Source organism: Oenanthe melanoleuca, chromosome 17 (assembly GCF_029582105.1).
Source record: "Oenanthe melanoleuca isolate GR-GAL-2019-014 chromosome 17, OMel1.0, whole genome shotgun sequence".
Classification (NCBI taxonomy): domain Eukaryota; kingdom Metazoa; phylum Chordata; class Aves; order Passeriformes; family Muscicapidae; genus Oenanthe; species Oenanthe melanoleuca.
In genome coordinates this window covers 10,600,845-10,623,026 of record NC_079350.1, presented here as the reverse complement: position 1 = coordinate 10,623,026, position 22,182 = coordinate 10,600,845, and the positions used below count along the sequence as shown (strand labels likewise).

The following is a 22,182-nucleotide window of genomic DNA, read 5'->3' as shown; positions in this document are numbered from 1 at the left end:
CACAGACTTTAAGAATGTGTTTCCTCTGTAGGCACAACAAATGCCTGAAAGCTGCTGGCAAGCCAAGGGGAACAGCTGCCTCCCTTCAGAGCTAAACTACTTTCACCACCACCCCCAAAACCAAGCACAGGAGCATTCTCATTACTGAGAGGATAAGTGTTTGTGCTGAAAGAAAAATGTAAATTGCTTTAAGAAATGCCAAATTAGCACAAGTGACCCACAACCAGAAAGGCAAAAATTCTCCAGTGGAGATGTAAAGGCAATTGAGTATCTCAGCAAATGAGCTCCAAGGCTGTCCTGATGACAAAGCTCTTCTTGCACTTGCAGGGGGTGGGACTGGATGAGCTTTAAGGTCAGTTCCAACCCAAGCCAGTCTGGGATTCTATGAATTCAACCTTTCAAACTCTGAAAATCTCCAGTGAGCACCTTCATGAAGTTTAACAAAGATGCAAATAAAGGTTTGTTGACTGAGGCTGAATTATTCTCAGTTGCCCAGAGGAGAGGGATACATGAATCCCACTGAACTCAGTGGGAGCTGGGTTCCTCATGTCCAAGATACCACCAAAATATCCACATAAAGCAAAATCCCTATTGGTAAGAGGTTTGTGCATTCTTCACTCTCAGAGGAAAGCTCTAAAGGACATTTAGCAGCTGCCTGCAATGCCTGGGTGACCCTGCCTGCTGTGGGGACAGTTCCAGGGGCAGCCCAGAGGAGGCACTGCCAATCTGCCACCTGGAATGCACTTCTGGAAGTGCCCAGCTGTGCCCCACTGGGCACCCAGTGCAGGCAGAAGTGCTCACACTGTCCCCATGCAGGAGGCAGGGCATGAAGGTGTGGAGCTGCTCTCAACACATCAGCCCCAGCTCCCAGTGGAGTGGGCACCTCACAAGTTCAGGCTGCTCTGTGTCCCTGGTGCCCTGAGCATGCTCTGACCTGTGGAGAACACCTCTGGCTTTTCTGCCTCATTCCTGTCTCATCTTTCCTTCCTCACTACCCATTAGGTGATGTGTTTACAGCAGCATCCATTACCACAGCATCCAAGGAAGACAGAAAGCTCCCAAAGGCCAAATTTCCTTCCCAACTTTGTCATTTTGCTTTTGCATTTCAATAATTTTCCTCACAACAGGCTGGGGAGGCTGAAGCTGGCTGGAGCAGGCAGTGAGCAAGGAGCAGAGCTGCTGTTACTTGCTCACATCTGCAGTTCTCCAACAGCAGCTTGGAAAGGTCCAGACTCACAGCTCTTGTCCCAGTGTGCTCTCAGTCTGCCTTAGCCTCGAAGAAATAGTTTCCATAAAAGCCCAGGGGCCTGTGGAAGAGCCTTATTCCCTCTTTAACTTCCAAAACCCATTAACTTCTCTCTCTTTTAGCTGCCCAGCTGGGAAGGACTTGGGAGCTGAGCTCAGGAGCAGGGGAGAGGTGCTGGGGCAGCCCTGGGCAGTGCCCCCATGCCCTGCCAGCTCTGCAGTGAGCACCCTGCCGTGGTGGCTGCTCCTGGCAGCTGAGCCCAGGCACAGAGAGGTGCCTTCCTGCAGCCACAGGGAGATTCCTGGGAGAGCAGCACAACAAGCCCAGTCCTGGAGGGCGCCTCGCTGCAGGACTCCCTTTCCTTGGCTGGAGCTCCTCCATCCCAACAGCAAGTTCACAAAATAACGTAATGAAAACAGGCTTTTTTTAACGTTTTTTTTTTTTTTTTCCCATTGCTCATTTTACTTTACTGAGCTACTGCATATGGAGCTGAATCTTTATTTTGGCTGCTGTCCTTCTGCAATATCACTACCCGTGCACAGAGGAAAAGCCCTCTGGAGATTTCCAATCCAAACAGGCCCTTGTTTTATCTACAGCTATTTGAGTACATGACCTCAGATAACCCCATGGCCAACTGTGTGCCAAATTCAAACTGCAGCCATGGGAACTTTAAATACAGAGGAGATTTTCCAGCTCCCCTTGGAAGGGAAGGCACGAGTATCTGGCTCTGCTGGGGCTGCAGGGCCTGGCCACGTGGCCAGGGTGGCACCGCCGTGCCAGGAGTCACCTCTGCCCTGCTGCACACACCACTGACCCTGCTCACACAGCCACTGTCCCCTCCTCTGCTCAGGACTCTGCAACGGCCTCAGATTACTGGAAAGACAAACAGCTGCACTTGGGCCAGCAGCCTCATCTGTAAGGCTATGTTTGGATTCCTGCAGACAGGGGAGTTTTTCATCTTCATTAGCTGCTGTTCACAGCCACATCCGCCATTATTCACTGGGTCAGAGCCTCCTGCTCTCTACTGCTGCTTATGAATCTAAATAAATCAATTAATCTGGGACTTTGAATGAAATTCAGAAGAATTTGGCAGCCAGAGTTTCACAAACAAGAAGTGCATGTGTGTGCCTCACTCTGTGAGTCTTTGGAAACAGGACCTCAGAGAATTTAGGCACTAGAATCAGGGATGAGAATTTTTCACAGCAGTACCTAATTTGCTTTTTCTCCCCAGATCAATACTTCCTCATGTATGCATTAATATGAAGGAGGAGAACCACAGAATCCCAGACTGGTTTGGGTTGGAAGGGACCTTAAAGCTCATCTCACATTCCACCCCTGCCATGGGCAGGGACACTGCCAACTATTCCAGATTGCTCCCAGCCCTGTCCAGCCTGGCCTGGGACACTTCCAGGGATCCAGGGGCAGCCACAGCTGCTCTGGGCACCCTGTGCCAAGGCCTGCCCACCCTCCCAGAGAAGAATTTCATCTTGATATCCTACCCAACCCTGCCCTCTGGCAGCCTAAGGCCATTTCCCACTGTTCTACACTACATGCACTTGTGAAAAGTCTCCATCCAGGGAATGAATCCTACAGCTGAATGCAAACACAGAGAAAAAAAATCTGAAGCTCTAGGAACAGCACAGGAATTTGGTCTTGACAGTCTCCGGATCAGTTTCTGACACTGTCACACTGAACACATGCCCACATTATTTCCCATCAGGAACCAATCCTGTGAGCAGGGCACAGCCCAGCAACCCCTGGGGGTGGCTCTGCTTCTCCTCACTGGGGTTGCTGTGTCTGTAGGATGGGGCACCAAGCCCGTGGACTAGGCTGCAGACAGCAGCTCATTTCACAAGTGGCTCTCCCAGCACCACACTTGCTTCCCAGGGCTTGCCAGTCATGCTCCCAGGGGCACCAGGCTTGCCAGGACACCCAGACCTCCTGGGGCCCAGCATAGAAACACAGAACTTTAAATAAGCATTTTTGCAGACACAGTGTGCCACGGGGTGGGAGGGAGGATGAAACCCTAGGAATCAGCAGCCCTGATGCTCCAGAGCAAGCCTGGGTCTGGGATCTGGGTCTGGTACCCTGCTGCCAGGGAGACTGATCACACCCACCGGGGCAGTTTTCAGCTGTATGCAACACACATTCACATGCATTATCCAGAGACCTTTGCATTTCAAGGCTGTTGTTATTTTGATCTTTACAACCTCTGGAAAAAATGAGTTCAATTAAGTCTCATCATTAGGAATTTGCATAAGGTCACTCCAAGGCTTCATTCATTTCCTCCGGTTCAGATCTCAGTGCTCTTGGTGTTTCCCCTCCTCACTTATAGCCCCATTGCTGTAGGGCATTCCAAGTAAATCATCCACCACCAGTTTCCTCTCTTCAGCAACATGCATGAGTTTTTCATTCAGGCTAAATGAAGCTTCAACTGCTCCGTACAGCAGCAGCCCAGTTAAAGGTACAGCATCACTTGAAAAAAAATTTAACAAGAAAATATATTAATTTGGACTCCATTAGTGGGGAGAAAGATTTAGTTGCATTTGGCAGCACAAGCGCAAGCAATGAACCAATTCTTACATATTCTCTGGGAAATTCATTTGCGAAGCACAAAGAGCCCTTTTCACTCGGAATAATGGAGAAACAGCCCTGGGAGCTGCGCGTTGTGCTCAGGCACGGCAGAGCTGTGGCCAGGGGCACTCGAGCTCCGCACCGCTCACACGCTGGGGTGTCTGGACACGGAGAGGCACCCACCGAACTGAGCTGAAGCTCAAATTTCAGCTAATCGGATTTTGAACGGCCAGGAGGGTCCGAACTGAATGTGTATCATCACCAGGGTCGGGCTGATCCCCAGCCCCAAGGCAGGGGCTGCATCCCCTGCGCCGGGAGCGGGCAGTGCTGGGCGGGGGGCCCGGAGAGCCCCGCGGGCACCGCAGGCTGGGCACGCCGGGCAGAGTGCCCTGAGCTCTGGGCTCGCAGGGCTCCGGCCAAGCTTGTGCTGACCCAGCGCAGACACAGTCCTCCTGCCCCCTCCCCTCCCCACACATCTGGGCAGCTGCGGAGCGAGCCAGACTGGGGAGCTGAGCTGGGATAAAATTAACCATCTGGTTTTGACAGGCCCGTTTCAAGTGGGATCAATTCCCTCGTCCTGTGGGTCTGCAGTTAAACGAGCACTTGTGCTGGGACGAGGGGAGTGAAAGAGGGGCTGGGGCAGGAAGCAGAGCTCCGGCTCCATGCGGCTGCATTGGCTGCCTGCACTGACTTAAAACTCATGAAATCCTGGCAGAAACATCCCGGTCCCATTTCCAGCAGACTCTCAGGGACCATCCAGCGTTCTTCTGGCTCTCCTTTGCAAATGGCTTGTGTGAGCTGGGCCCGCCGAGGCCGTTCACGCTCCTAATTGCACCCATAAACATCACTGCACCCTGGGGATGGGTGAATCTCGTCCTGTGTCCGACACAGACCCTGGCTTCAGTTTTCAAAGCCTTTCATATTTTTCCAAAAGGATGTTTTCAACATTACAACACAATAATGCCTCAAACTAGTGGGGTCTTCCCACCTAACCTTTTCCCTCTATTTATTCCATGTCCTCTACTGACACAGCTATCTCTCTCCTGCTAAGCAAACGGCTCTGTACGCATGGATGACTCTTTGCAACTGAAAAAAATAACTTTGCTGATGCAGCTTAGGTAGGAGAATCTGAGTGTGGCATTCCTTCTGCGGCTGGCCCCAGGAGAAGGACACCCTGCCACTCGCAAGGCTGGGAGGTCTTTGAGCGCCTGGCAGAGCCCCGGGCGGCCGTCATTAGCCATCGCACACTGCTGCGGGACAAAGCCCCGCCAGCCTCCGCCAGGAGCGGCTCCGGGCCTGCCAGGGCTGCCGACACTAACAATGGTGACAATATCGCCGGCATTTTCAGCGGTGGCGACTTCAAAGAAGCCCTAAAGAGGTATTTTTCATTAAGGAGTAAGAAAGCAGCTTTTGGCGTTAAAGCTGAATATGAATGTTACTGCGGCAAGTCACAGATCAGCGACAGCATAAATTGGCACTGATTTAAATATGCATGAGCTGCCTTTCTGTGTTTCTTCCATTCTATCGGGCCTGCAGAACATGGGCAGACCAGCAGCTCTTGGACCTTCCCCCACCGACCTGGGATCCTCCGATGCTCACGAACACCCAGGAGCAGCCAGCAAGGCCCGCGGCAGTGCCTGGAGGTGCCACTGTGTGAGCACACACTGGTCCCACTCTGGGGCCAGTCAGGGCTCCAGCCTGAGCCCCAGCCTCCCACAGCCTCCCACAGCCCCTCCCAGCTCAAACTGGGAGCCAGCCCGGCTCTCTGCAGGCAGGAATCACGGGCACAGCAGGGCTGCAGGCAGGACAGCAGAGGGGCTGCTGGTCCACAGGGACTTTCTGCATTTAAGCTCCAAATCTGGGATTCCTTGAGGATTCCTTGGGCAAAGGAAGATGATCACAAGGAAAAGCATCACAGGGATACCATGAAAGACTCCCTGTGACAGCAAGTCCTTCTCCTAATGGTGAGAATTAACTGATTACTCTGCAGTTTCTGCAGGGACCACGATGATGGCCTGAGAGCAGGAGTGCACTGATAACAGCCTCGAGTTGTGCCGGGGAGTTTCAGATTAGATCTCAAACCGAATGGAACAGGCTGCCCAGCCTAGAGGGATTTGAGAGCTGTGTGGATGTGGCACTTGGGGACACGATGGCCTTGGCAGTGCTGGGGGAATGGTTCGATTTGATGATCTTGAAGGACTTTTCCAACTTTATTCTGTGATTCCATAGGACATGCATAAACAAGCATGTTCTGTCAGCAGCTGGCCTGTCCTCAGCAGCCTGGCTGAGGTGACCAGAGGGCTCCCCGGAGCTTGACCTCAGGTGAGGTCACCGTTCCTCTCAGGTGGCCTGTTGGCTTTGCCAGGCCGGGTTTAGGAACCCCGTGTGTCCCACTGTAACCACCTTTCAGCCGAGTTTTTCCCCCAGGAGCCCAAGCCCAGAGCTCTGACATCCAGCCAGCAGCGAGAAAGTGCCCACAGGGGCTGTGGTGCAGATTGACTTTCACACCTCGCTGGCCACATAGAAGAAACCCAATCTAAACAGCGTAACTTTGCATAACCGATTATTTTCACTGGGGTAATGTGAGCCGGCAGTAAATGTTAGTAAATGCGGCGGATCCAGGGCAGGCCCCGCGGGGGAGGAGCGGCCCCACAGCCGCGGGCAGCCGGAGCAGGCCCGGCCCGGCCCGGCCGAGGGAAGCTGCTCCTGCCTCGGCCCGCCTGAGGCTCAGCCCTCGCCCCAGGGCACTGTCTGTCTGCTCGGGGCAGCACAAACCTCGCAGTGCCAGCTCCTCCGGCCGGACCGCGCTGAGGGGAGCGGACAGCGCGGCAGGCCAGGGAAAGAGCTCTCTGGCTGTACTTGATTCTGCTTAACTTTCTGTTCCACAATTTCCAGATATTTTGAGAGGCTTCAGCTTTCAGGCTGACTCCCCAGTGACCTATTATCCCTGAACATTGATCACTCCATGCTGTCACTGTCCGTATGACCTTGTTTGTAGGTGTGGGAATTGAACCAACTGAGATGGGAGACACAAACCTAAGACCCTGGGAAACCGGGCACTGCGAAGATGCTAATTAGCTCATTCCAAAGTAAATCTTATTCCTGGCCCTGTTCTCTGTTGGTTCAAGGCCTCTGACATAAGGTCAAGTCCTTGTCCTGCCTTTGGGATTGGCCCTCTGCATTCAGGTATTCACTATTTATGTGAACTCGACCCCACCCCTGTCTTTGGTCACTGCCTGCCTTTGGAACAACGTGGCTTTTGGACACTGCTCCTCGGAGCACGTGCATTAAAGGATATCTCTGGCACACCATCACACCCCTCCTGTTGTTATGTTTATAGCCACACTATACCCGGGTAAGCTGGTAAGGTCATCACAAGGGGAACACCCCTGCAATGCACTCTCCACTTCACTAAAATGCCTCAGCAGGGGCAGCTCTCCCAGAAACCATCAAGAGAAAATCTCAGGTGGGAATAGAAATAAAGAAGCTTTTGGGGATGAGACAATACCAGGCTTTCAACTGCATCCTGTCCCAACACTTCCATGAATAAAAGGGTGATCAACTCACACTGTGTGTCTTAAATTAGGACAAGTAAAGATAAAGGAGCATGCCCTGAATGTTACATTTTCCACCTTTGCCAAAACTTCTACACTGCCATTTCTCCCTCTAAGCTTGCTCAGCCAGATCCTACCTTGGGCTTAGCTGCATTTCATCACAATAGCTGCAAAATATGCTTTTCATCAAGACTGACACAACACATGAATTGAGAAACTCATTTAAAGGCTTTCTGTCTCTGTTTTCACTAGGATACTGCTGTGGCTGTTCCTGTTTCTGTGTCCTTGGTTTTGTGTAGTCCTTGGCTGAGAGGGTTTGCACAAACACACAATGGTCTCTTCCATCCAGCCACTCATTCACACCAGATGCAACTTGAGCATTCCTGGAAAGGCCAAGGAACCCCACAGATGTTGCTGACCATCATCACCAGCTGGAAATGCCTTTGCAGCAGTAGGTACTGAAGACAGTCCTGCACCACATCTCACCAGGACCTATGGACACAGTTTTGGCACAGGGAGTCACTTTGTCCAATTAATACAGTGAATAACAGACACAGGCTGGTTTATGCCATAGGAAGTGTCACAGTTTAATGCCTAAAGGTCTTCAGATAAATGGTGCTGAGCAATTACAGATTTGGCAAACTCTACACAGAAGCCAAGTGCAGCTCAGCCTATGGTGCTTCCAAGGAAGGTTCCAAACATGCCTAGAGATCCCACATTCCTCCTCTAAAGAAACAAAGGTCTGCTGCTGGCACTGCTGTGGACCTGGGATGGCTGCAGAGCTGTGCAGTCCCCATGAAGCATGTAGCATGAGTTAGTGGCATTTGCAACCATGGGACAATGGTTTTGTGCAGAATTCTCACCAGGACTTGGGAAACCATTGCCCTGATACTGAATTATCACAGCACTGGAGCCCCTCTACTCTGGAGCCAGGCTGGGAGAGCTGAAGGTGTTCAGTCTGGAGAAGGCTCCAGGGAAAGCTCAGAGCCTCTTCCAGGGCCTAAAGGGGCTCCAGGAGAGCTGCAGAGGGACTGGGGACACGGGATGCAGGGATAGGACACAGGGAACGGCTCCCACTGCCAGGGGCAGGGCTGGATGGGATATTGGGCAGGAATTGTTCCCTGGCAGGGTGGGCAGGGCTGGCACAGGTGCCCAGAGCAGCTCTGGCTGCCCCTGGATCCCTGGCAGTGCCCAAGGCCAGGCTGGACACTGGGGCTGGAGCAGCCTGGGACAGTGGGAGGGGTCCCTGCCATGGCAGGGGTTGGGACTGAATGATCTTTTAAGGTCCTTCCACCCAAAGCATTCCATAATCTTTGTGCTGCTCTGGTGAGTCCCCACCCCCATTCAAACACTGGGAGCTGGCCAAGCCACCCTCACCATGACATACAAACAAAGAACATTATAAGGGCACCAATGTCAAAAAGGAGGAGAAACTACACAGTGCATAAAACATGGGAATTTTGACTTCTTGACATAGTCAATACACTGAACTATGACCTCAGGAGGCACAGGGGACTGGAAACCAACAGAACTTAAACTGGTTGAAAATCTCTTCTCATGACATTTGAGAGAAACCATGGGGACAGTTTGCTCAGGACACATGGGAGTTAGAGCTGTGTCACTGCCTTCTCCAGAGAGTTCCTCGTTTTCCTTACAGTCACTCCATCACTGTCACTTGCTGACCCTTCATTACTTTCTCCCAGTGCACCAGCATCTCTGCTGAGCAACATACTTCATAGTCTGTCCAAACCCGTGAGAGGAAGAAAAAGTCTTGTACAGGCTGCAGAAAAGGACATTTACTCTGTACTAAATTGTGTCTTCTTTTCTATGCTAGTCTAAATACAAGTGCTGTTTTCACTGCCAATCGTTGTTTGCTTGTGCTGTTTCCACTGGCTAAAACCAGCATTTTTCCAGCTAGTGTTGCCCTCCAGGAAAAACCACACATTCATACCTTTCTTGCATTTAGCACAGGACAACAAAACTGGTTCTCAGGAATAAGGATGGCTTCCTCAAAAGAAAACATTTGCTGTCAGCTGAGGTTTGACCTCTAATGGCTAATTTGGCATCATCATTTTGAGCACTGGAATACATAACACTGAAAAAACTTTCCCTGCTGAAGTTTAGTTTCCTCCTGCAGCTTTGCAAGTGAAAATAAAAGAACTGAAATAAACACTCAAACCGAAACCTTAGGTACAGTCTCTCACATACATCCACAAAGAGACCTTCAAGACAAAGATCTGTAAGGGAAATTTCACTGAAAACCGAGCTTTAGCAGACACTGAGAAAGAAAGTCTGCAACATGAGACTGTCTTCCTTGAAGAAACACAGCTGATCCCAGCTCCCACTGCCACTGGGCTGTGTAAAACATAAACTTCACGCTAACCCTATGAAAACAGTCAACATGAGAGAGAGACAACAGTCTGCTCCGAGCTGCTGAAAGAGGAAAAAAACCTCTCAGGCTGTCATTCTCCCCTTGCTGTGACCTTCATGCTCCACTGAATTTCTGAAGATACTGAAATCTTGGCAGGGAAGTGTGCAGTCTGTGGGAACCAGGCAGCGCCGGCCGGGCTCACTGCTGAGAATTAGGCCCAGTTGAGCTCTTTTTGGGGAACTCTGAGTTTTATGTGGCCAACAGCACAGGGCTAAGCCAACTCCAGGCTGGGAGTTTTACAGAATTGGTGCTGTGTGCACTCATGTTGCAGAGCCATCACGGACAGAGTGCTGCCCCCCTGCCTGCCAACCACGGGCTGGGGCTTGCTCGGTGTCTGCTGGAATCTCCAGGGCCTAAAGGGGTTCCAGGAGAGCTGGAGAGGAACTTGGGACAAGGACCTTGGGTGACAAGACACAGGGAATGGCTTCCCACTGCCAGAGGGCGGGATTAGATGGGATATTGGGAAAAGATTCCTCCTTGTGTGTGTGGTGAGGCCCTGGCGCAGGTCGCCCTGGCACGGGATGTGGCTGCCCCTGGATCCCTGGCAGTGCCCAAGGCCAGGCTGGACAGGGCTTGGAGCAGCCTGGGATAGTAGAGGGTGTCCCTGCATATGGCAGGGGCGTTGGAACTGGATGAGCTTTAGGGTCTCTTCCAACCCACAGCATTCCCTGGTCTTTGTGCTGCTTTGGGGTGTCCCCACCCCCTGCAGGGAACAGTCACCACTCACTAGGAGCTCTCACTATCGTTTATAAACCATTAGAGGTTAGCAAATAAAAATCTCAACCAGAGACTCAAAAGAAGCAGAATTTGCCATGACAAATGATCCCAGAGTCTGATGTTGTTTCATGAGTGCTGTGTGGAGCCACTCCACACAACGAGCTCGGTCTCTCAGCGAGGCGGTGCCAGGGCCAGTGGCCACTCAGCCTCTCAGCCAGCCCTGGCCAAGTACCTCTGCAGGGCAATCCACTCCCTCAGCAGTGTCTGTGGAGGCAGAATAATACCAGCTGTGCTTCCTGGATGGAGCTCTGCAGCACAGGCTGCAGATTCCATCGGAATTGCCGAAAGCAGGATAAACAAAAGGATTAAGAGGGCCTCACCCTTTGTGTTGAACAATCACACTCTGGAGCAAGAAATCACAGCCCACGTTTGTGGGCAGGCACTGGGCTGAGCCCTGCTTTGGGTGACTGGGGAGGAGTAAGCAGCTCACTGACACATCTGGGGAAACCACAGATGCTCTTAATCACAGGTTTTCCTGACCTGTAGGTGCTGACAAATTGCATCCTATGGATGAACCTTTTATTAAACCACAGAGGGTTTCCAAATGATACTCTCTTTCTCAGAATTCCCAAGTAGTTGCAATCCAACACACGTGACCCTTTATGAATTCTTCATTTAGAGAGTGACACAGGGCTTTCCAAAGAGATTTCAGGGCTGAAAGGAAGTAAATGGAGACGTGATGCTGCATCAGTGGAAGGCAGCTCAGAAGCTGAACCAGGGGCTATGAGAACTGACATTTTCAAATTCTTTGATGATGTCTCAGCCCCATTGGAGCTGAAGATGCTTTTTGTCCTCAGTGACTCCCAAGGCCAAGCCCTTACTGTCTGCTGGGGCAGAAACATCTCACAAAATACACAACCTTTCAATCTCACTGGTTTTTCTCTGCGCATGGGGAAGGACGAGTGGCATTTTAAGATGAATAAAATGACTGTTGTTCAGGCCAGGAAAGGTGACCACAAAGCAAAATTGCCCTGGTTCCACTTCCATGCCACACTGGAGCAGGAGATAGCTGCTGAGCTCACAAGTGAGTGAGAAAGACGATGCCTGGCAGTTCTCATCATCGTCTGGACCGACAGAGCAACCCACATAAAAGGAAGAAAAAAGCCTGCTGATCAGATTGGTGTGACAGAAGCTCATGAGAGACATGCACATTTTCAATCTAAACGACAGCTTGAGGGATCTATATTACTAATTATCAACTAATATTGCCAGAGTTCCCAGGCTGGCTTCAAAGGTTCTTGCAAAGTGCCCCAAGTACAGGGTTTCCATCTCATCATGAGGCCTTTTTCTTTGTCCCTGCTAAATGGATTGCTCCATCCTGGGCTCCCTCTGTGTAAATCAGCTTGCACATGATGAGCTTTGCAGCAATGAAATTCGTTACCTTAACCACAAAAAACCAGAAACATTTGCTGCAACTGCTAGAATGCTTTTGCACCTAATTTAAAAAAAAAAAAAAAAGGCAGTTTCCTCTCACTCCCCCCTCCTCCCTGCCTACTCCTAATCCCATGCTAACACCTTTGTAAAGGCTGGGGTGAGCAGTTTAGAACCTGAAAGAGCAGGGAAGGGGGGGCAAAAAAAGTAGAAAAATATATCAGATCTCCAGACAATGAAATAGAGCAGCTATCTCTCACATCCTGCAGTGCTCAGGCTGAGGTCATAAGTTAAACAGGACATCAGAATAGGTGATGTAATTTGCTTATTTAGGATCAGAGCATTCAGTAGAGTGCAAGGGACAACCTATTTGAATGTGCAGATAATCCTGCCATCAATGTGGGGCTGCTCAGATGCACAAACTGCAGCTGGAGCCTGGATTTTTTTCCCCACACATTTATTTTTGCAGGGGATATAACAGCAATCATTTTTCCTTGCAGGAAAGCCTTGAAACCTCACCTGGGATCAGCCTCCTGTTGCGTTAGGCATTGTTCAGGAGGGGTCCCTGCCCCGGCCAGCTTAAAGGCTGAAGGGTCAAGTCAAAGAGAGGGTGGGAAAGGAAAGAGAGGCCCGGGGGAGGTGGGGGTGGCACAGCAGCTCTTCAGGACCTGGGTCCCCCAGCCTACTCCCCCCTCATACCCTGCAGCCTCAGCGAAGCCTCAGACCCAGGACTAAGCTGAGCAGCAGCTCCACTCCTGAGTAAAGCCCAGCACAGCTTTTCTGCAGATGGACAGGCCCTCCTGGCTCCAAACCTGCTGCAGAGCCTCACACCAGTGAGGGTTTTACAGCACTTAGAAACCTTTAGCCACAAGGCTCTTTCAGATTCCAGGAGGAATTTCTTGGTGAGCCCAAACAACACTGAACACAGTTGTCCCTTCAAGCCACAGTGACAAACTCTTGTGATTTAAAGATGTAAAGCTTGCTTTCTTATCTCTGTGGGAGATATCCTCTGCTAATGGGCCACCTTTAAACCAGCTGGGCAATCATCTTTATCTTTCCACAGCCCATCCTCCCTCCAGGAGATATCTCCTGTTAATGGCCAGTGAGTCCCAGGGCATGACTGATAAAATTCCATCATCCCATGGGAGATGCTCCAGCCAGGGGAGGAGCCAAACATTTCCTACCCAGATAAAAACTGAGATTTAGAACACCAGAGCAGCCTTTTTTCCCCCCACTGGATTCCAGAGGAAAACCAGACCTTTGCACATCATCCCTGGAGCTTCAGAGGAAACTGCACCTTCTCCAGGAGCACTGCTCCAGCTGAACCACATCTGCCCCTGCAGGAGGATGCAGCCACCATTGAATGGGACTGTGCCAACACCCTGACTGACTGACGGGTGTCAGCTTGGATTCTGACTCTGGCAGGGTTTTTTGTTTTGTATTACTGTATTTTTATTTAAATTTTCATAGTAAAGAACTGTTATTCCTATTCCCATAACTTTGCCTGAGAGCTCCTTAATTTCAAAATTATAGTAATTTGGAGGGAGGGGGTTTACATTTTCTATTTCAAGAGAGGCTCCTGCCTTCCTTAGCAGACACCTGTCTTTCAAGCCAAGACAAGCACTTGACAAACACATGTAATGAAAAGGTCATTCCTGCACCATTACTGACACCTTTGGCAGCAGTCCCCACTCCTGGAGTCTTTAACTGGAATGACCAAGCTGAAGCCCAGCACAAGTGGGAGCAGAAATGCTGAGCAGCCCCTGGATGACACTCCCTGTGCACTTGCTGCTCTAGGTCAGAGGTAGCCAATATTGGCCATTGTTTGAACAGAAGAAACAACAGTATTTTGGCAGGGTTGCAAAGCAAGCCTGTTCTTTGCATCTGCAAAGAGAACCAGTCCATCCCTGCTGAGGGAGCTGACAGAGGAAACATATTTTCCAGCAGTCTTGGGTACAACATTGAATCAGGACCTATTTTTACCACATTCTCTGCACTACACACATTAATTGTTACAACAACATTTGCTGCCATATTCACTCCATCATTTACAGAACAGACCCCAGGAGACGAAACAAGCCCCTGCTCCGTGAGACAGAGGAGCAGGCAGGGTGCCCATTGCTTCCTGTGACACACAGCCATGGTTGAGGACACAGATAACCCACCCTGTGCTGGCAGCTCAGGCCCAGCTCCGTGCAGGAGAGGTGCCCAGCTCTTGGATCAGCACTGCTCATCCTCCTCCTCGTGCCCAGCACAGGCACAGCAGCACTGGGCTCTTTCTGGGGCCCTGCTTTTGGGGCAGCCAAAACCCTCTGTCACCACCCTGTCACCCCTCAGCAAAGTGCTCTGCAAGGTAGGGCAGAGATCAGAGCAGATGGGAGCCCTCAGTGCTGGAGCAGCACAGACAGGCTGGCAAGCATAGCTCAGCAGTTTCAGGCTCCATCCTAATTAAACCAAATTAGGTTTGCAAAGAATGAGGACATTTTAGGAAGGACATACAAAAGAACTGCTGAGGTCTCTGTAGGCCATGGAGGCCTGGAGCACCCTCCTGAAGGCAGAAATTGCCACTGTTGATGTGGGCTGACAGTTTTCCACAGTGCTGGAGGATGATCCTGCTCCCTGTGCTGCCCACAGCTCCCACAGCCCCAGGAAATGCAGCTGGGAGAGCTGGGATTCTCCTCCAGAGCACCAGCAGCACATCAGCCAGACCTGTGCTGTCTGCAGAGACAGCTGAGCAAAATCAGCTCCAAAATGCCAAGGCCTTAAATGAAGGTAAATATGATTGAGAACAGGGAGAGGTTTGACAAATCAGCATCTTCCCATGCTGAAGGGTATAAAACATGCAGCTGTTCCACCACCACAATTTACAGGGAAGGCATTTCTCCTGGAAGTAAGAGAACACTTAGTATATATTCCTAGCCAGATTGATTACCTCTATTTATATTGTAAACTAAGACAGCATGTACTAAACCTGTAGAGTTAACCAGTTCCAGACCCCAGATCCTGGGTGAGGGGTCAGTTTTCCATCGTCTACTGCACAGTCTCGTGCATTTATTAGAGAGCACAGAGTTTCCTGCAGCATGGGGTTTTTGTGTATGTGTGCTTATTTTTGTGGTATTTCAACAACCATCAGGACGAACACTGCTATTTTATGGGATGTCAGGGAATTGGAGAATCCATGAGGTTTTTTAAAGGTTTATTTAAAACAGCCAAGAAGCCAGCGTGCCACTATAAATATATGTGTGTATAACAACTGCAATCTGTTCTGGGACAATAAAAGCACAGGACTAAAGGCAGTATCCCATAGCTGAATATGTCTGTTTATCCTGCAGTAAGATGAACTCCTGTTCTGTGGATCTGACCTGCAGGGAGTTTCATCAGTCTCCTCTCACAGCCAACCTGCCGAGCTGGACAACTCTCATTTGCTCTGTAAGTTACAGATCCAGTTTCAACATCTGACAGCAGATATAAACAGAGGTGCAGGACAGGCTCTCTGGTGTCTCTGCTCCTACACCACTTGTGCAATTCCACTGGGCCAGCAATCCCAGATCTCCACCACGAGGCATCCAGCCAGACTCACTGCCTTATTTACCCCAAGAAAAAGCTAACTTTCTAACCAACTTGCTTCTTTTTCTCTCTTTAAACACTGGTAAGGTGAAAGATGTTGAAGTTCCCTCTTGGTTTATATTGTAGTTTGGGAAGGGATAGATTTCGGTGTGTTGCTGTAACAAATACAAGAGTGAAATTGGAAGAGATGGTGATTTGAGCTAACACAATTAAAATTTATTCTTAACAGCAATCCACAGATATCCAGTGCCAAACACAATCTGAAGTCATCAACTAGCATGGACATGAATTAACCTAATAGCTTCTGAAAAAAAAAAAAAAAAAGAAGTCCTATGAAAAAATCTTCCTATTAAAGTAATTAAGTGTTAACAGAATCACAGAGCCATAATTAAACACGGTTTACAATTAAAACAGCATGTGTCCTAGACAGAGAACACAGCAACAAAGAAAGTCCAACCATGACAGTTGATGCCAAAACACACGCCAAGTACCAAAGATCAGAAAACCAGGCGAGATTCAAGCAAAGCTGCAGATGCAGAGCCTCTGACTGAGCCCTCAGCACGGAGATGTCACAGGTGTGACTGCACTCACAGCTCCTCACGGCCTTGCCAGGTGCTGCCAAGGTTCAAGGAGAGCCCCTGGGGAGCAGGAGGAGCCCGAGAGCGAGGCCCAGCAGCGCGAGGCAGCGCAGGGGGCGGCGGGCGCGCGGGAAGCGCGGCCCCGGCCAGCCCCGTCCTACCTGGCAGCGGCTGAAGATGTCACCCGGGGACACCTGCACGTTGAAGTGCTTCAGCACCTGCAGCGCCTGCTCCTTTGCCTTCTGGCAGCAGTTGACAGAGAAACACCTTCCTTCTCCCACCTGGGAGCGCAGCTGCAACAGAGACACCGGTGAGCTGAGCGTCAGGGCACGTGGGGCTGTTCTGATATCCTGGTTTGAATTCTGAAAATGCCTGGAGTCAGTGTGTGTTCACAGTCTGAATTCTGATCTCAGCACCACAACTGGCAACCTAACAGCCACCCCTGCCAGGGCTCTGCCTCCTGAAGCAGTGCATGGTTTATGTGTGTGAAACATGATTTGGGCTGGAGAAAGGGAGGCCCAGGGGGGACCTTCTCACTCTCTACAGCTCCCTGACAGGAGGATGCAGCTGGGGGGGTTGGTCTGTTCTCCCAGCTAACAAGTGGCAGAACAAGAGGAAATGGCCTCAAGATGCTCCAAGGGAGGCTGAGATTGGATTTCAGGGACCATTTCTTCACAGAAAGGTGTCAGGCATTGGAATGAGTTGTCTGGGGACGTTCTGGAGTCCTCTCTGGAAGTGCTCAAGAGTCATCTGGATGTGGCACTTGGAGACATGGTTTGGTGGGGACTGTGGTGGTGGTGCTGGGTTAACAGCTGGACTTGATCATCCTAAAGGTCTTTTCCAACCTTAACAGTTCCATGATTCTGTTCTATAGAATATATCCAAGTCCCATCAATTCAGAATTTGGTGAGGTGGTGCTGACAGGGGCAGCAAAAGGATACTGAATTCAATCCCAGTTTTCTAATGAAACTTGGCCAGATGCCACAGAGTGTGTCAAAGCACAATGATGGAAACTATGTCCAGTGAGCCTCTGATTCACACAAATGTTTCACCTGGAGTTCCCTGAGGGCCAAGAAATTTGAAGGGGTTATGTGGGCAGTCCCTAAGTGTTTGTTCCACACTCTGTAGAGAAGAATGCATCTGGGAATGAGTACTGGGAAGTCCCAGACATATCTTCATGACCATGCCAGGGACTCACAGCAGTGGGATCAGCCACACACCAGTAAAGGAGCCTGGCAGGGCCATCCCATCCTTGTGGAGGGCATCCAAAGGCCAGGGAGCCAAGGGAACCAGACATTTCCCAAGAGTATTGTACCCTGGGAGCAGCTATTTCTCTTTTGCAGTTCCTAAACAGTACTTTGAAATTAGAGCTCTGCCAAACAGGATGATGCTGGATGCTGAATTCCCTATTCCACCTGCTGTAGGCTCAAGGAACCTGCAGGGTGGCCACAACTGCCTCACATGTCTCATTATAGGGGGAGTTTTATTCCACACTCAGATTTTTCATAGGAAATCAGCCATCCCTATTCTGCAAATATTCTGACTGACGGCCTGAGTAGCTGGGAGACTTTATACTGACAGTTTGTGACAAAGGAGTCCTGCTCCCTGGCTCATGTGAACAGAACTCTAGCTCATCCAGAATCTTTTCACTCTTCCAAATGGATTTTTGGGCAGTAAAAAATTGCAAAGGACCTGCAGTAGGACGTCACAGCATTGCAAGCACTGCTTGGCAGGTTCAGCACTGCATTTTGAAATGTGTCTGTGAACAACTCTGAACAGCTGGTGCTGAGGGCAAGGCTGGGCTTTGCTTTAGCTTTTCTGTTTATCTAGAGCAACACAAAAACTCTCCAGCTTCCACCAGACCCATGCTTGGGCCTTCCAAGCCTGAAGAATTATTCCTGAGAGCTGAAACTCCCTCAGTGTGGAGCCAGCCAGCAAGCAAGAATCTCTGGCATAAAAAGCACAGGAATTGAGCTGCCTTTCACCTGCCAGTGAGACCAGACAGAAACACTGTTCTGGATTGCTTGGCTTGACTTCCACCCCCGCCCCCAATGGAGAGCAATCACTCCCCTGATGAAGGACTGAGAGTAAGTATAAAAAGGCAGTTCACCCTGAGTCTTGGTAGCTGAGAACAGCAAACCTCTGAAGACCCTCAATGTAGCTTTTAATGGAGAAAACCTGAAAGAGCCAAGCCAGCTGTTGCATTCACAGCTGCCCTTCCCTCTTTTCTCCCCTGCACACCCCAGACCAATGATCAGAGCCAGAAACACGCCAGCAGCTCGGAACTCACAGTCTGATATGGGAGTCCAGAGGTCAAAATGACTCTTCCTTCCTGTCGGGCAATCTGGAAAAAATGGTAAAAATCCAAGTGAACAGGGGCTGAAGTTCCACTGAGTTCAAGTTTACTTGCAGTCACAGAAAAGAGAATTGGAGAGATCAAGTGTTTCTCTCGGTGTCAGTCCACGCCTGGCCAAGAGTTCCTGAGAGCAGCAGCAGCTCAGTGTATGGCTCACCCCTGCCAATCCCTGCCACGTGCTGGAACCAGCTGCTGGTGCACCTGTACCACAGATGGCCCAGGGAACCATTCCACCTTGAAACAATCCTATCCAAAACAATCTTTCCTTTTTTTCCCTTAACCCAGACTACTTCTATTTCCACAATCTGGGTCACAAAGAAGAAAACACTTCTGCTGCACAGGGGAAAAAGGTAAAAATAAAAACCTAAGCACGTAATTCCAGAAAAAAAAAAAAAAAAGTACTATGAAATGTGTCTGCATACTTCATACCCTTAACAAAAAATGCTCCTTAGAGAAGGAGGGTGTTATTATCCTGGAAACCCAACACACAGGAATTATGCACCTTTCCAGGCTGCAGGGAACATCTCCCATGGAGTTTATCACCTCCTCACCTGCCCTGCTGACCTTCACACGGGGCTGGGGACACTGCAGGGGGTCAGTGCCAAAGGGAGACACAACCTGGAGCTGCAAGAGTGGAAGTGTGACATGACTGAATGGCACCCATGCCTCCCACCCTCAGCCCTCTGCAGGAGGGACAGAGCCTCATGGCTGCAGCAGCAGGAGGATTCCCAAGGATCTGCATGGGAACCAGGGCTCAGCTCTGATCCTGCTGACAAGACATCTGCTTTGAAGTAGGCACGAGGTTATTTCTCTCCTCTGGCTTGGATTCTGTTGTGTTTTTCACTGACTCCAGATGTGTGTCATGGAGGTCTCTCATCTGGTTCAGAGTGCAGCAGCTCTCTCTGGATCCCTCTCTACCCTTGGCAGGAAGACATATTTGGGATCAGAGTCCTGCTGCACTTCCCAGAGAGACACCACGAGCACAGCCAGGGAGCACCAGACAAACCAACCCTGGCTTTTAAGCTCTGTCTTGGGTAGTCATTCTTTTAACACTCACTGGACTTATAGCAACAGGAAACAAGGGGGAGAAGGCTCTGAGGGCCCCATGCAGGCAGCTAAACAACCTGTTTTTTCATTTTTTCCTCTTCCTGAGCTTTCAGGTATCTGCTTTGCTCCTTTAGTTGTGAAGTCACTCTTTGGCACAAAGTTCTGCACTGAGAAAGCAATTGGCAGCAACTTCTAAAGCATCTTTCTAGAGGCAAAATTACTGGATTTCTTTCAAAATCAACCCTCTCTCTCTCAGTAAAGGAAAAAGTCTCTAAGAGCAGGAGCCTTGAAGGGGCAGCACAGACTCCCCATGCAGTTCTGCTACTGAGCAGCCAGCACAGCACCCTTGTGGCACGTTAGTGAGGGAGGTCTGGTAGGTCAGCAGCAAAAGGTCACCCAGGGATTTGCCAACAAAGGAAAAGGGATGTGGAATTCCTCCAGACCCATGTTTGCTTCAGGGTAAGTCTGAGGATTTCACAGCTGGAGCACTCCATTCTGACTTTCTGCATCCAGGGTTAATTAGTTCAAGCTTGATAAATCCCCTTATCTAAATGGCTCTGCAGAGACAGGCAAAGAACATCAAATAAAAAAGAGAAAAGCAATAACTCTTCCAGCATGTTTTTCTGCCTCTGGAACAACGACTGGGAGAAGTATGCAGAGCTAGAAAAGCCACGTGATAGCACATCTGACTGAGAGCACAGAAGGTATGTGCTGGTGAAAAGGACACAATTCCTTCTTTTCCTCCAAAAGCAACAAGGGAAGGCAGCACTGGGACCATGGGGGGATGTTTGGTCAGGGATGCAAAGGAGAGGAAAAGAGCACCCAGGGCAGCAATTTGGCGTGGGTGTCAGGAACCTGTGCCCCAGCCCAAGTGCAGAGAGGGCATTGGCCTCAGTTTCACAATCTATTGCAAAGATAATATCAACTTCCTCTGGAAAAGGCTCAGACCTTCTGGAGAGAAAGCACTCCCTGATCTGTTGGTACTACTGATTAGCCCTTAACGTGCCTGTCTGTTCAGCCAACTTCCATCCTGCAGAAATGAATGAACCCACAGGAATTAGTGTCAGAGAGACCTGGAAGGACAATGCCTGAGGACAGAGGGCAGACAGAGCCCCTCTGTTTCCAAGCCAGCACCAGCAGCAGGATGATTCGTGACAACCCAAACGTCCTGAACCAGGGCCAAAGGAGGTTCTGAAAACCAGCAGCACAAGGCTGTGGATTTGGAAGTTAAACTTTGCCAAGTCTGTGCAAGACACATTGGGCAATGCCACATGTCCTTAAAGAGCCAAACTGCAGTACAGGAAGAGCTGTGTCCCCCTTGCAGTGATCCTGAGCCTGGGCCAGCAAGTCCCCACTTCAGACCAAAAGGGAGTGGACAGAAAGTGTCTGCCCCAAATATGTGCTGGGAAAGCACCCAGACAAGGATCTGCTAGAGAAGGGGATCAAAAAGCCCAGCCCAAACCCAGAGCCCCTCCCTGTAATCCCAGGCTCTTTTAAAAGAGACAGTAAACCAAGAACTTAACAGCTCTGAGAACTCTTCAGTCCAGCCTTCCCAATACTGCAACCCTAATCTTCTCTTCAGCACTCCTGAAAAATTAATTGCACAGAGTTATCACAGGGTTTTGTAACATGGCCTTAAGTGTCACACCAAAACCATCTACCCAATTTTGTTTCTCTGTGCAGACCCATTTGTATCAAGGTCTCCAATGAAAGATCTTCTCCTCCTGCTGACCAAACATCAAAAGCCTAGTCTTGATCTTAAAAGCAATACAGCTCTTCATCTGCCCTCTGTGAATTTAGCTCCCCACCAGACTAAAAGGACCAGCAAACCTGGAGAATGTCATCTACATAAAAAATATGGAAAAAAGTCAAAGCTGAGACAAGATCCAAGATTAGATTCCCCCATTAGGTGAAGATCTCCTCACTGCAGCATTAAAATCCCTTTTGTGTCACCTGGCTCCAAATCAGTCTAGGGCAATTTAGATCTGGGTGCACATTGCTCTCCCTGCTGAGATCCACCCAGCCTGGCCTCCTCTGCAACTCGCTGCTTCACCAGAGGTTTGCAGGGAGGTGGAACCTTGCAAGGGAACCTTCCCCAGCATGGGAGCCTCAGGAAGCCAGTTTTACCTGCCTTCTGGTGATTATGTACTTCAAAAGATACAAGGTTTGCCTTAGCATCAGATTATCCTTAGAGATGAGGATCATTTTGAAGACCAACAGCAAAGTCCATTAAAAAAAATAAAGTAACCTACCCAGAACTCAACTGAAGCAGCTTTAAGATTCCACTGAGTCTCTTACTAGAAACCTAAGAGACTACCAACATTTTCTTAAAAACTTCTGCACTGTCCCTGAGGTACAACATTGCAGGATCTACTGCAGTCACTTAGGCTGCTGGGTGATCCTATAAGGTTGGTGTGAGAAGGATCCCACTGCTTTGATTCTGCAGAACTGCAGAGATAATAGGGACATCCACTTTCCCATCCCCTTCCAATCATCTGGAAAATTCAAATGATAGGTTTAAGATTCTCTGCATAGAGAAGTCTGCAGAACACAAGATGAAATCATAGAATAGTTTGGCTTAGAAGGGATTTTTAAAAGGTCATCCTGTTCCAGCTCCCCTGCAGTGAGCAGGGACATCTTCAACTGGGTCAGGCTGCTCAGAGCCTCCATTCAAATTGACC

The 22,182-nt window shown here is 49.9% G+C and overlaps 1 protein-coding gene across 4 annotated transcripts in view; it reads right to left on the bottom strand.

The window, feature by feature from the left end:
* Positions 1-22,182, bottom strand: part of EXD3 (exonuclease 3'-5' domain containing 3) — a 204,998-nt gene that overhangs the window by 78,996 nt on the left and 103,820 nt on the right. For all 4 annotated transcript variants that reach the window (XM_056504861.1, XM_056504864.1, XM_056504862.1 and 1 more), the window contains 2 exons: positions 18,389-18,442; positions 16,260-16,391 (listed from right to left, as the gene is read on the bottom strand). In XM_056504861.1, coding sequence (XP_056360836.1) covers positions 16,260-16,391; positions 18,389-18,442 — 186 coding nt within the window. The remainder of the gene's footprint in view (positions 1-16,259; positions 16,392-18,388; positions 18,443-22,182) is intronic.